General features: G+C 42.1%; 1 protein-coding gene across 1 annotated transcript in view; it reads right to left on the bottom strand.

The window, feature by feature from the left end:
* Positions 1-14,716, bottom strand: part of bltp3a (bridge-like lipid transfer protein family member 3A) — an 83,912-nt gene that overhangs the window by 39,892 nt on the left and 29,304 nt on the right. The window contains exons 6-9 of the mRNA XM_051924630.1: positions 7,241-7,381; positions 6,991-7,161; positions 6,532-6,718; positions 6,043-6,129 (exon numbers count right to left, since the gene is read on the bottom strand). Coding sequence (XP_051780590.1) covers positions 6,043-6,129; positions 6,532-6,718; positions 6,991-7,161; positions 7,241-7,381 — 586 coding nt within the window. The remainder of the gene's footprint in view (positions 1-6,042; positions 6,130-6,531; positions 6,719-6,990; positions 7,162-7,240; positions 7,382-14,716) is intronic.

Here is a 14,716-nt window from a genome sequence, read left to right as displayed (position 1 = left end):
TCTAGCTCTTCCGGGAGAATCCCAAGGCATTCCCAGGCCAGTTGAGAGACATAGTCCCTCCAGCGTGTCCTGGGTCTTCCCTGGGGCCTCCTCCCGGTTGGACGTGCCCGGAACACCTCACCAGGGAGGCGTCCAGGAGGCATCCTGATCAGATGCCGAGCCACCTCATCTGACTCCTCTCGATGCGGAGGAGCAGTGGCTCTACTCTGAGCCCCTCCCGGATAACTGAGCTTCTCACCCTATCTTTAAGGGAAAGCCCAGACACCCTGCGGAGGAAACTCATTTCAGCCGCTTGTATTCGCGATCTCGTTCTTTCGGTCACTACCCATAGCTCATGACCATAGGTGAGGGTAGGAACATAGATCGACTGGTAAATTGAGAGCTTTGCCTTGCGGCTCAGCTCCTTTTTCACCACGACAGACTGATGCAGAGCCCGCATTACTGCGGATGCCGCACCGATCCGTCTGTCGATCTCACGCTCCATTCTTCCCTCACTCGTGAACAAGACCCCGAGATACTTGAACTCCTCCACTTGGGGCAAGATCTCGCTACCAACCCTGAGAGGGCACTCCACCCTTTTCCGGCTGAGGACCATGGTCTCGGATTTGGAGGTGCTGATTCTCATCCCAGCCGCTTCACACTCGGCTGCGAACCGATCCAGAGAGAGCTGAAGATCACGGCCTGATGAAGCAAACAGGACAACATCATCTGCAAAAAGCAGTGACCCAATCCTGAGCCCACCAAACCGGACCCCCTCAACGCCCTGGCTGCGCCTAGAAATTCTGTCCATAAAAGTCATGAACAGAATCGGTGACAAAGGGCAGCCCTGGCGGAGTCCAACTCTCACTGGAAACGGGTTTGTCTTACTGCCGGCAATGCGGACCAAGCTCTGGCACCGATCGTACAGGGACCGAACAGCCCTTATCAGGGGGGCCGGTACCCCATACTCTCGCGAGTACCCCCCACAGGATTCCCCGAGGGACACGGTCGAATGCCTTTTCCAAGTCCACAAAACACATGTAGACTGGTTGGGCAAACTCCCATGCATCCTCCAGGACCCTGCTAAGGGTATAGAGCTGGTCCACTGTTCCGCGACCAGGACGAAAACTACACTGTTCCTCCTGAATCCGAGGCTCGACTATCCGACGGACCCTCCTCTCCAGGACCCCTGAATAGACTTTTCCAGGGAGGCTGAGGAGTGTGATCCCTCTGTAGTTGGAACACACCCTCTGATCCCCCTTCTTAAAGAGGGGGACCACCACCCCGGTCTGCCAATCCAGAGGCACTGTCCCTGATGTCCATGCGATGTTGCAGAGGCGTGTCAGCCAAGACAGTCCTACAACATCCAGAGCCTTGAGGAACTCCGGGCGTATCTCATCCACCCCCGGGGCCCTGCCACCAAGGAGTTTTTTGACCACCTCGGTGACCTCAGTCCCAGAGATGGGGGAGCCCACCTCTGAGTCCCCAGGCTCTGCTTCCTCATTGGAAGGCATGTTAATGGGATTGAGGAGGTCTTCGAAGTACTCCCCCCACCGACCCACAACGTCCTGAGTCGAGGTCAGCAGCGCACCATCCCCACCATATACAGTGTTGACACTGCACTGCTTCCCCTTCCTGAGACGGCGGATGGTGGACCAGAATCTCCTCGAAGCCGTCCGAAAGTCGTTCTCCATGGCCTCCCCAAACTCCTCCCACATCCGAGTTTTTGCCTCAGCAACCACCAAAGCCGCATTCCGCTTGGCCTGCCGGTACCTATCAGCTGCCTCCAGGGTCCCACAGGACAAAAGGGTCCTGTAGGACTCCTTCTTCAGCTTGACGGCATCCTTCACCGCCGGTGTCCACCAACGGGTTCGGGGATTGCCGCCACGACAGGCACCGACCACCTTACGGCCACAGCTCCGGTCAGCTGCCTCAACAATAGAGGCACGGAACATGGCCCATTCGGACTCAATGTCCCCCACCTCCCTCGGGATGTGGTCGAAGTTCTGCCGGAGGTGGGAGTTGAAGCTACTTCTGACAGGGGGCTCTGCCAGACGTTCCCAGCAGACCCTCACAACACGTTTGGGCCTACCACGTCTGACTGGCATCCTCCCCCACCATCGAAGCCAACTCACCACCAGGTGGTGATCAGTTGACAGCTCTGCCCCTCTCTTCACCCGAGTGTCCAAGACATGTGGCCGCAAGTCCGATGACACGACCACAAAGTCGATCATCGAACTGAGGCATAGGGTGTCCTGGTGCCAAGTGCACATATGAACACCCCTATGCTTGAACATGGTGTTCGTTATGGACAATCCGTGACGAGCACAGAAGTCCAATAACAAAACACCGCTCGGGTTCAGATCGGGGGGGCCATTCCTCCCAATCACGCCCTTCCAGGTCTCACTGTCATTGCCCACGTGAGCATTGAAGTCTCCCAGCAGAACGAGGGAGTCCCCAGAAGGTATGCCCTCTAGCACACCCTCCAGGGATCTCCAAAAAGGGTGGGTACTCCGAACTGCTGTTCGGTGCATATGCACAAACAACAGTTAGGACCCGTCCCCCCACCCGAAGGCGAAGGGAGGCTACTCTCTCGTCCACCAGGGTAAACCCCAATGTACAGGCTCCAAGCTGGGGGGCAATAAGTATACCCACACCTGCTCGGCGCCTCTCACCGGGGGCAACTCCAGAGTGATACAGAGTCCAGCCCCTCTCAAGGAGATTGGTTCCAGAGTCCAAGCTGTGCGTCGAGGTGAGTCCGACTATATCTAGCCGGAACCTCTCAACTTCGCACACTAGCTCAGGCTCCTTCCCCTTCAGAGAGGTGACATTCCACGTCCCAAGAGCCAGCTTCTGTAGCCGAGGATCGGACCGCCAAGGTCCCCGCCTTCGGCCACCACCCAACTCACACTGCACCCGACCTCCTTGGCCCCTCCCATAGGTGGTGAGCCCATGGGAAGGGGGACCCACGTTGCCTCTTCGGGCTGTGCCCGGCCGAGGTCCATGGGTGCAGGCCCGGCCACCAGGCGCTCGCCATCGAGCCCCACCTCTAGGCCCGGCTCCAGAGTGGGGCCCCGGTGACCCGCGTCCGGGCAAGGGAAAACGCCGTCCAAAATTGTTTTTCTTCATAGGAGGTTTGTTTGACCGCTCTTTGTCTCATCCCTCACCTAGGACCAGTTTGCCTTGGGTGGCCCTACCAGGGGCATAAAGCCCCGGACAACAGAGCTCCTAGGATCATTGGGACACGCAAACCCCTCCACCACGATAAGGTGGCGGTTAAAGGAGGGTTTTTTTTTTAATTGTTTGAGAAAAATATAATTAGAAAAAACACAAGTTTAAAAATAAAAATAAATATGAGTCGGTTGTTGAAACCCAAAAAAGCGATCATAATATCAGACCCCAACTTATACGCCCGTTCAAAAATGCAACACTTAAATTTTTTGCCTCCTCTAATCTTGCATCAATTTCTCACATGCATTGAATTGTGTGGCAGCAGCGCAGTTACCAATTTCTTTTGCCACTTCAAAGATTTTTAATTTAAAATCAGCTTCATATTTTCTTCTGATCGAACGCTCCATTGTAGATAAGGGATGGTCTTACGATAAAAGTGTATGAGGGTGTGAGATACAAAAAACACAAAACAGTGCAAATGTTGCTTCGGAATAGTTCGCGTATTAGCATGTGGTCACGTAGGCATAATAGAGAAAGAGAGAGAGAGGTTAGGAGTACGCGCTGATACAGCGCATTGCCTCACCTACAAAAAAAGGCAGTGTGTTCTGTGGTTACTCTCTCAGGTGTGATAATCTGTTAGATCAATAGCGAGAGTTTTCCGCTTTCGACTTGGACAACAGACAGTATAAAATACCATAAATTATACAGTAAAATCCAGTCCTGACGGTATATACGGTAATAAAAACAAAAACACAACTTTAAAAATAAAAATAAATTAACAAACAATGAAGACTAACTAATGTGTTTGTCTTGCGGTCTTGTATGTATGAAACAGGACAATAGATGTTGGCACTGTATCTGATCGTGTTCAGTTCTTACGGGAAAGCGTTCCCCAGGTGGGGAGAAAAGCATATGCCCGTGATATCTGTGGCAATCAGCAGCTACCCTCTAAAACACACGTAGCTCTGATCTCTCTCTCATAAACGTTAAACGTTACTCCTTAACAATCTGTAGATGATAATGTCTGTTGAACACACAGGTATCGCTAGCTAAGCGGAGGCAAGGTGCACTGCAACACGTGGCGAGACGTGGAGTAACTGGAACAGAGGCTGGCGAGTGAATGAGGAAGGCCCCGCCCCCATGCTCTGAGCCCACAGGCACTCTGTTGGATTTGCATAAATACATCGATACCGCAAGTGAACTATGGTACTTAGTGTGACTATTTGAGACTTACTTTTCTGTTCAGGTACCCATTTCCTTTATGTAATCCGCGGATTCTCCGCTATTTTTTGTTCGTTTATTAAGATTATAGTTATTTATTGATTCCCTTCTTTAGCTGACTGCCTGCTCATATAAGGCACTCTGCTTTTTTTTTTTTTTTTTTTTGAACAGGTTTGATTCATCCAAGTGATCACTCGGGCTCCGTTCATTCACTTCACGTGAGCTGCTCTCTCACTTCTTAGTCTTTCGCTGCCTCCTCAATTGTGTAATGAATGTTTTCTTCAGCACTCTTTCGCACTCTTCCTTGTTTTCTACGTACTGCCTTCACAGTCAGTTCACGTGATTATGTGGGAGGCGTGATGACGCGACACGCAACTCCGTCTCCTACGGCCATCTTGCTGCCTTCCATTACAGTATATGGACAAAAAACAGGTTCCAGTTATGACCATTACGCGTAGAATTTCGAAATGAAACCTGCCTAAGTTTTGTAAATAAGCTGTAAGGAATGAGCCTGCCAAATTTCAGCCTTCTACCTACACAGGAAGTTGGAGAATTAGTGATTAGTGAGTCAGTCAGTCAGTGAGTCAGTCAGTCAGTGAGGGCTTTGCCTTTTATTAGTATAGATTAATTCAAAAACTTGTAAGGCAATAGTGAAGACACTTAACTCAAAAATCTTGGATTTACTGACTGAATTGACCCATACTTCAGATGTTGACTTTTGCATAGACTATTATTTGAACATCTTGCTTTCATAAGTTCGAAAAATTGATTTATGCAGCTTCAAAATATTTTTAGAGTAAAGCAGTTTCTTAAAAATTTCAGAATCTTTACAAATAATGTATGAGTAACGTTTAATCTAAACTAATATCATAATGCTTTATTGTCATGCGGTTATGGTCATACATTAACCAACTACTGTATTAACAGGACAATAATGATGATAGCTGGAGTAAAGAAGAAATAAGAATAAACTGAATTGAGATTAAGTAAATTTTATGATTAGGCCAGAGATATTTAGGTCAGCCATTCTTTAATTTCCAATGTTCATTCTCTAGAACATAAACATAGTCTGCATCTACATGTTCATTATTAGTGGAGTCTTTAGACATAAAACAGATATATGGCATAGCTGCAGTTACCACTTACGTATCACTTTGAATACATTTCTGAGTATATCTAAACCTACTATACATATACATTTATTAAATTCTAGTCCTGAAACCTCATCTCCCATAATATCATAAACTCTGATCTGTGATCTCCTGGATGTGGCCCTGGTCAAGTCTTAACACTTTCTCCTATTTCTCTTAGTAATGGTACTGATCTCCTTGCTGTTTACTGGTGGAACAGATGGAAGATCCAGGCATTTATTGCCAACTACTCTTTTAGAAACCCATCCAGCATTTCTTTGTTCACTAAAATATTCTGTATTCAAACCAGCTCTGCTCTAAGTTTTAACTACCACAAAGGCATTTTGTTCAACACTTGCAAGTCAGACGCTTTACTGAAAACAACATACTGTATTCAGTTTCCAACATTTCCTCCTTTGTCAACTACAGAGCTTTTGTTACAAAACAGCCTAAGTGATAAAGGAGTTATGCAAAGTTATTTAGAACTTGTCTGCAGTAAGATACAGGCAAGTTTTAAGCCCATTTAAAGATATTCACTCACCTGGTCGATGGAAAGGATAGTAATCTAATCCTAGCTGACGAAACGTTAGCTGGATTGCACCACCAGAAAATCTTGGACGATATTCTCCTGGAGAAAAGAAAGACAGAGGATATGACACAGCATTAGTGTTTAAAGTTAACTAAATAAAAAAAAGATGGAAAAGTAATGTTTTATAAGTTCTGCAAAGGAGAAGGTGATGGTAGCAAGAGATAAGATGTAGGAAGCTGCTGAATACTAGAGAGAGAGAGAAAAAAAAGAAGTAAATGGTGCAAGGAACCATGTTAAAAACCAGAGGGGGGAAAGAAGAAACAGATAGGCAAAAATAGCAACATAGAGAAGAGATGAAAATAAGACAGAAAAAGCAGAATCTTTGTCCCTACAAATCTGAAAAGTAAAAGAATATTAGGGAAGAAATACTTGTATCTCAAAAACAAAACCCCTGCACACTAAGATGAGAAACTACAAGTGTACTGCTGTATTTGGGGGTACCTGATACTTGGTCTGAGCTGTCATCACAGATGTGCAGGTCAAGTCGTGAGATGAGGATGTGGTAGGATGTCTCCTTAACATCATGCTGCTCAAAATACTGGCTGATGCTGTTAGGGGTTCCACTGGGCTGTGCTGGTTGGGCTGACTTGGCCCAGGGGGGCTGACCACCTGGTGAGGTTGGCGGAGCCTGGAGAATAAAAGCACATGGGCTAGTAAGACATGCATGAAAGATGACGTGGGTGTGACACGGCATCATTTAATAAAGATCTGAAAACAAGACATCAGGTACACATGGTGGAGCACTCCCATTGGTTAACAGGTCATAAATCCAAGCAAATACTGCACAACACTTAGCAGCGCAAAGTTAAAATCTGCCTTGCCATTTCAGCTTCCTGGTTAAGGGAAACAAATATATTGCAGTAGGCAAATAGAAAAAGGTCTGCACCAGTTCCAGCTTACCTGCAGGCTCTCTGGGTCCAGGCTCTTTTGCTGCTGAGCTGAGCGTTCAATGGCTTCGCTTAGTGATTTTGCATATCTGATCATAGCTTTTAGCTGCAAGTCTGTTAGAACCCAGAGCAGGTCATCTAGAATAAACATGAGCTTGGAGGCAACCACATTGCAGTCCTTTACCTGATAAAAAATATAACAATGTATTACTCACATAGTCCTTGGTACTGTTCCCTCTCAGAAATACATGCAAGTACTTTACCCTGCGTTTTAAAGCTATACGCAGGCGTCCTTGATTAGTGATCAGCCTTAGAGGTGTGCTGGCGAGGTCGTGCTCTTCACTTTCAATTGCATCAGCTTCAATTCGTAAGGTTTGCCAGTTGATCTCCTTAAATGTTAGGACCTGAAATGTAAATTAAATTATATAGCTGAGAAAATTGCTACACATGCTGTCAGTTATGAATCTTGTGTTGATATAGCTGAAGCTTGTCAGTTTATTTTTCATACCTGATCAAAAGGCACCAACCCAAAAAGTATCATATAGGAGGTGATGTTTTTGTATTAAGAAATGTCAATTCAGGGCTGAAGCAGTACTAGGCACAATGTAGGAACTCACATATGATGAGTGCACTATTCTATGATAAAACATGGAATTATATTCTTAACTCAAAGACTAATGAATTTTAACTGCATATTTATTACTAGTTGTGCTACTTGTCCAAGATAGGTTGAAATCTAAGTAATCAATGTAGACCTCAGCATATTCAAAATTAATGTTTGCAGTGCACCATATATTTCATGTATTTTGTAATGCATGTAATAAAAATAATGCCCAGTATTTTTCATTTCAACAGATGGCCCATCACAAACTTTAGCACTGCTTTTACGAATACCACAATAAATAGCACATAACATAATTTTTAATGTTTTACTATGACTCAGACAGAGCTCTGCACAAGAATTTTCCAATGTGCTTTGACTGTTAGTTTTGTGCACAAATGGCAAATAAAAGAACCTTGAAATGGAGTCTTAAAACAGCAGAATCTGTTATGACTTTTTTTTCTTTTTTCACAATACAAAGTTGATCTATTGATATAATTTTCAAAAAAATAATAAATAGACGAATAGATTATGGGCTGCCAGATGTACTCTTTTCAAGACCATGTTATCTTGACATGAGACTTATAAATTTCAGAGTTGACTGCAGTGAAAAGTCAAGCAAAATGACACCTTTTATTGGCTAACTAAAAAGATTACAATATGCAAGCTTTCGAGGTAACTCAGGCCCCTTCTTCAGGAAAGATGTTGATTGCATCGTGGGGGCCATACAAAAAACAGTACGATTTAGAGTTGCTGCAATGAAATTTCGTGACTTTTTCACTTTGATTTTCGGGGTGTCTTTGAATTTAGCCCTCTGTAGGTTGATAATTTTCATTTCTTTCAAAGGATGTGGCATCCACATCCCAGTCCATATCAGTATAGATATCCAGCATGATTTTTTTCCCATTGAGATCTGATGTGTTTTCAAAGTGTTCCTTTAATTTTTTTGAGCAATTATTTTTTATATTATATATTATATATATATATATATATATATATATATATATATATATTTGCAGCAGGAGATCCACAAAGGGAGAAAAAATGAATCACGTATCATAAAATAGTTTTTATTCCTGAGCTTTCAACCCCTGCCAGGGGTCTTCATCAGAGGATAATGCTTAGACTTACAAGAATCAAAGGCAATATATAGCAAAACATTACGTGGAGGGGGTAGGGGGGGGTGGCTAAGTCAGTGTGATGGGGGGGGGGGGGGGGTATTGGGTGTACAGTTTATTTATTATGAACATGTTCTTCTTAAGTTTGCATATGCTGGATTTATGTCCAAGTGTCTGTTGATGGCGTTCTCATTTGATAACCAAGATTCGGCCAGCTCTCTGGCACTTTTAGTGCTGGCCTTAAATTTTACTTGTACATTGTCCCAGTTAAATGTATGTCCTGTTGATTTAGTATGCGTGTAGATCAATGAAAGTGAGTCCTTTCTTCTGACGGCGTTGCGATGTTCCTGTATACGTATTGCGATTTTTTTTGAAGTTTGTCCTATGTATACCGCTGAGCAAGAACTGCATGGAATGCTATAAAAAATGCTATAAAGGCGTTTCGTGTTTCTGCTATCGATTTCTTGTTTTTAGCATTAAACAGGACCGTGCGCAGATTGTTTTTGGGTTTGTGTGCTATTCTGACGCCTGACTTGGCCAGGATGCGCGCTGTACCTTCAGACACCTTGTGGTGATAAGGGAGTGAGTGCTAGGTGGGGTGGGGATTCTGATTCAATTCAATTGTTTGCTGAGTTTTTTGGCGTCTACAAACTACAATACAAATACATTCTTTTTGATGATCTCTCTGTGGGAGTCATAAATAAAAGAAAGTGGAAGCAAGTAACAGCAGCTGAGTGAAGACCACAATAGCAAAGTGCCAATACACAGCAGACACAAAAAGAAACACAGCGTGTATTGATGAGAACTGTATGGCAGAAGGGTGAGATATTAAGAACATGATTATTTAACGTTGAAAAAAAATACAATTATTTTGTTAAATAAATGTCATTGTTGTAATGCTTACAAGTCTCTTTACATTTGACATACAATATCTAAGAGTCTTTGAATTGACATTACTTTAACATCCTGAGGGACAGGTTCTGGGTCATACATGCATGCAGTCCATGTTTCTGTGCTATGCTGTACAGTACCGAACAAGCAGTCACAATGCGGCAAACATTTTTGGGACTTTACAGCAATGTGGTGCCTGAAAATTACAAACACAATCATCAACCTGTCAATGAAACAATGGTGTGTTCTATTACTGACCATGTGCTGGAATGCCTTCCATTATGTTTCCTTTCTTGCGGTGTTTGCAGGTTGTTGAGTGATATGAGGAGCCAGTTTCTGAGGGGGTACCCACTATCACTTTAAAGAAAGATTATACAAGTTTTGCTTTGTGTGGTACAACATAACTGGCAATGCCAATATTAGCTCTTATGCATAATGTGCAAGGAGCAAGTTTTCAGGGATTGCAACAATTATATGGATCAGGATAGTTTGATTTAAACTTCCTACAGCTGTCCTCTTGGAACTTAAATAGTGCCTACACTAGGGCGATCTGTATCCAGAAATCAAATGATCTCTGTTCCATTACAGTTTTTAACAACTATTGGGTGTTTGGCAACAGGCTCTCTTCAGTGTAAACTGGGTGACCAATCAGGAATCTCAGTCATCCTTGAACAGTATCATGCCATCTGTATGGGATGGTATAATTAAAATGCTACCCAGATACATCCAAATATCTTATGGTCAGGGTGAGCAAGCCGAGGTCAAGAGGCAGTGTGAAGTGGTTGTTGATTTTCCTAATGTAATTGACAAACTGACTTCACACATGTTAAGATAAAGGCACCATCACAGGATGAATTTGTTTTTGTAAACAGAAAACACTTTCATTTAATTTATATACAACTAATATATGATTTTCAAATGTGTCTGACTAATGTTGTTGTGAGGTGGCCTGGCTCAACTATGATTCCTGTATTTTATTAAATAGTAGTGTGGGAGGAAGACTTCAGGGTCATGACATGAGTGATGGTTGGTTTCCTGGTAATGCTGCCTTTGCCAGTTATGTCATACAACACACAGAACACCCATTTTTATAGACAAAGCAGACAGCACACTAAGGCAATTAACATCAAGCATATGCATTAGACGTTGTTAAATATTTTAGATAGCTCTACTGAGAGAACATGTCAGTTAACTGTAATATGACCCTTTTTAAGATTAAGTGGGTTTAGAAAATGGATGGATGGATAATTCGTTCTAGAGCATCCAAATGTGACTTGCATGTCATGGAGATGGTTAATAAAACAAGATTTTCTTTTCCTCATTTTTGTGTAAGAAATGGCTTAAGCATGTTTTCAAGTGAAGTCATGTTTTATAAATGAAACCCTGGTAACTATCAAGGGCAAGGATGTGAAAGTACTGCAGATACTTGGGGGTCCACATCAACAACAAGTTGGATTGGTCCACTAATATGAAAGAATTCTATATGAAAAAGCAGACTCTTTTTTCTTAAAAGGCTGCATTGCTTAAATGTATGTAACAAAACCCTTCACATGTTTTTTTTTTTGATTCTTTGATAATAAGTGTGAGTTTCTATACTGTGTTGTGCTGGATGGGTAAACATCAGTTCAAGAGAGGCCCTAAAAATCAATAAACTGAGACAGAGGGCTGGCCTAATTACTAGACACACAGTTAACCCACTAGAGATAGAAGCAGAGGAGTAGATAAAAGAAAAACTAATGGGCACTATAAAATAATGCTTATCAATCTCTCTATAAAACACAATGAGTACTTTCAACAACTGGATTATAAAGCATAAGTGCTACTGAGGTTCCCTTATACTTAAGGAAACATCCCTTTATAATGCCTCACTGGGACTACTATTCTTTCTTAAGCCACGCCAGAAATATAATTTATCTATGTGAAAAATTCTATATGGGCTGAGTTCCTAAAAGGAAAGGTATGTGTTGCTATAATATCTTTGAGCTCAGATAATACCACAATTTTCCATTGGAGACCAATGAAATAAAAAGTAAAAGGTAACGCTAGTACAGGCTAAGGGCCGGCTTATACTTCACACTCAGAACAAATACACATCATGGCTGCCACGCGTTCCCAGCGTTCATTTGATGCATCCTCTGAGCATGTCCTCAAAAATTAATGAGACGCATGCACGAGCTGCAGTACCAGCAAAAAGTAGGGGGGTGCAGTGTGATCAAGTTGGAACTATCTACATATGACAGAAAGCCATACGGATCCTACAAGATCGATGTGCGTGCTTCGATGTTTGATGAATGGTTCGATATGATGAAGCAAAATGCTATCATACAAATACATTCATGGTGCTTTAATATTCAGGCGTCGCATACTCCCCATCATAATGACACGAAACATTTTAAAAGTCTCACATATAATCTTCTGTGGCGTCTTTTTTTTTTTTTGCACCTTCAGAACAGCATCAGAATGTACGGCAGCATATTTGAGCCAGAAAAAAATATTAAGGACACAGTGAAAAAGTCTATTTTGTGATTAAAATTTAAATTTCAGCTTTAATCTCGAAATGTCCATTTTAACCTTGTAGTTTACTTTATCATTAAAGCAGAACGTTGTAAACGTCATCTTAAAAACGACCCAGTTGTTAATCGCTACGTGCTTCTGGGGCTTCCTCCTGAACTGACAGCAGCAATCACCACACAGAACACATTAAATTTATCATAATCCAGCTCTCTGCACATTTAGATTCCTTAGATTTATACTTGATATCACTTTCATGGTGAAATGCATTAAAGCGTGTATGTTACATTTTACAAATAAGCCATTAACTTCATTTAAATAATCAATACTGTTAACTGTTAATAATACTGTTAATAATTGATTGCCTTTAAGGCCAAAACTGGAACTGCACCACCTTACATATCAGCACTGGTTAAGCACCGTGTCACTTCTCGCTCTCTCAGAACATCAAGCACTGCTCGTCTCAAACCACCCTTACTTAAAAGAAGAGGACGACATGCATCAAGACTCTTTGCAGTGTTGGCTCCTCAGTGGTGGAACGAACTTCCTCTTACTGTACGAACAGCGGAGACCCTCACTGTCTTCAAACGTCGTCTGAAGACACACTTCTTTAAACAGCACTTGGGGGACTAAAGTCCCCATACTTTTTTATACCCTTTTCTCAAAAAAAAAAAAAAAATTTTGTACTAACAACTTACTATTATTTTCTTCTAGCATGGTTTTGTGTACAACTTGGTCAGCGGTAACTTGTTTAATGACAGTAGATTTAATCCTAGCCTTAAAGACTGAAGAACAGTCGTAGACTACTAAGCACTGTTGTAAGTCGCTCTGGATAAGAGCGTCTGCTAAATGATGTAAATGTAAATGTAAATAATTACACATGCGGGAGCGGCACGCTGGCAGAGCGGCAGCACTGCTGCCTCACAAGGAGTCACATCCTTTGTGATCCTTGCCTGAAGATTGCATGTTTTCCTGGTGGGTTTCCACTGTGTGCTCCTGTTTCCTTCCAAAGACATGAAGGTTTGGGGATATGGCGACACTAAAATGACACTAGTGTATGTGTATGCTTGTATTCACCTTGCGATGTCCTGATGCCCCATCCAGGAATTGTTTCTGTCTCGCGCCCCATGCGCAAGTATAAACAGTACAATGCTTGTGTAGCAGTAGCGTCCTCTGGAGCACGCATCGCGTGAAGTATAAACCCGACAACAAACCAGAACAAAGTGTGTCAAGATATACGAAGAAACAGACTGTTTAGCTCATTAGTGTATTTATCCTTTAATTATGGTATTTAGTCGTTATGTAAGTTGAAATATGAATGTAAACTGCAGTGATGGAATATGAATAACCAGCCATATGAATTACCATATAACAAAATAACAAAGGTTGAAGACAGTACAGTGCAGTGCCTTGCAAAAGTTCTCTTGTTTTGCTGAAATACAAATCCCTCTGGCATTACACTTTATGTTAAAAATATCACAGAGTACAACATTAAAGCGCTGAAACTCACAATTTAGTTCTTAATGTGATATTATGTTATGTTAGAAAAAAAATTCAGGGAAAAAGAAAATATGTTGTTTGCATAAGTATACAATCCTCACACCTTGCACAGTCATCTTTTACTATAACAACAGAACAGTGTATATCAAAAGATATAACAAAAGGCATTCTTTGCTTCAGGATGCATAAAATTTGTTTTGCATTTATTGGCAGAACTTGATGAAGAAGTTCATAAAATGCACTTAGTATCAAGACCAGTAATCACAAATCAAGCTTAACAAAATTCCAAACAGACAAACAGTTTCAGAAGCAGGCCTAAAGCTGGTACTGTGAGAGGACACACATGGTTTAACAAAACTGTATCAGCTAACATCATCTGAAACTGTATGTGCTTCAGTATCTTTCTTTGTGACAAAATGTACCTCTTATCTATAAATATGGTAATGAAGAAACAACATATGCAAAAAAGAAGAAAATTTGCTGAAATATATAAACTACAAACACTTCATGCACAAATCAGTCATCTAAATAGATAAGAAAAAGAAGAAACCACAAATTCAGAATATATGGTTGCTGTGTCACTGGAGGAAGAACATTTACTGCTTCCTTTCTCACCAATATCTGCAAGATGGTTGTTTAAATCAATTAGTCTTAACACATTTTTTATTACTCACATGGGTGCACTAGGCTTTACAAATATTACTTTAAACACCAAAAAAATTAACAATGTCCATGTTATTTAATTTGTGTGGCTCACTGCACAAGAAGCAGAAGTTTATTATAATAAACATTAATTTCAAGTCCCTGCAGAACCTTGAACAAGTAAGCTTATTCTCTGGCATGTTGTCTGTACAATTATAAACTTACAGCAAATGAATGTTCTCAAATCCACTTAATAAAAGTCGCAATATATGGGGTTTCAGAGCCTATTCCATCAGCATAGGGCAGAAGAGCCAGCACTGAACAAGGTTCCAGTCTGTTGCAAGGCACATTCACACACACAAACACACCTATACTTGCATAGGGACCTATTTGGAATCATCAGTTAATCTGAATATTTCTGGGAATGTGGAAGGCAATCTGGAGTATCTGGAGAAAACCCACACAGACTCAAAACT

The sequence above is a fragment of the Erpetoichthys calabaricus genome, chromosome 3 (genome assembly GCF_900747795.2).
Source record: "Erpetoichthys calabaricus chromosome 3, fErpCal1.3, whole genome shotgun sequence".
Lineage (NCBI taxonomy): Eukaryota > Metazoa > Chordata > Cladistia > Polypteriformes > Polypteridae > Erpetoichthys > Erpetoichthys calabaricus.
The sequence above is the reverse complement of the archived record's forward strand: the minus strand, read 5'-3'. Positions and strand labels throughout refer to the sequence as shown.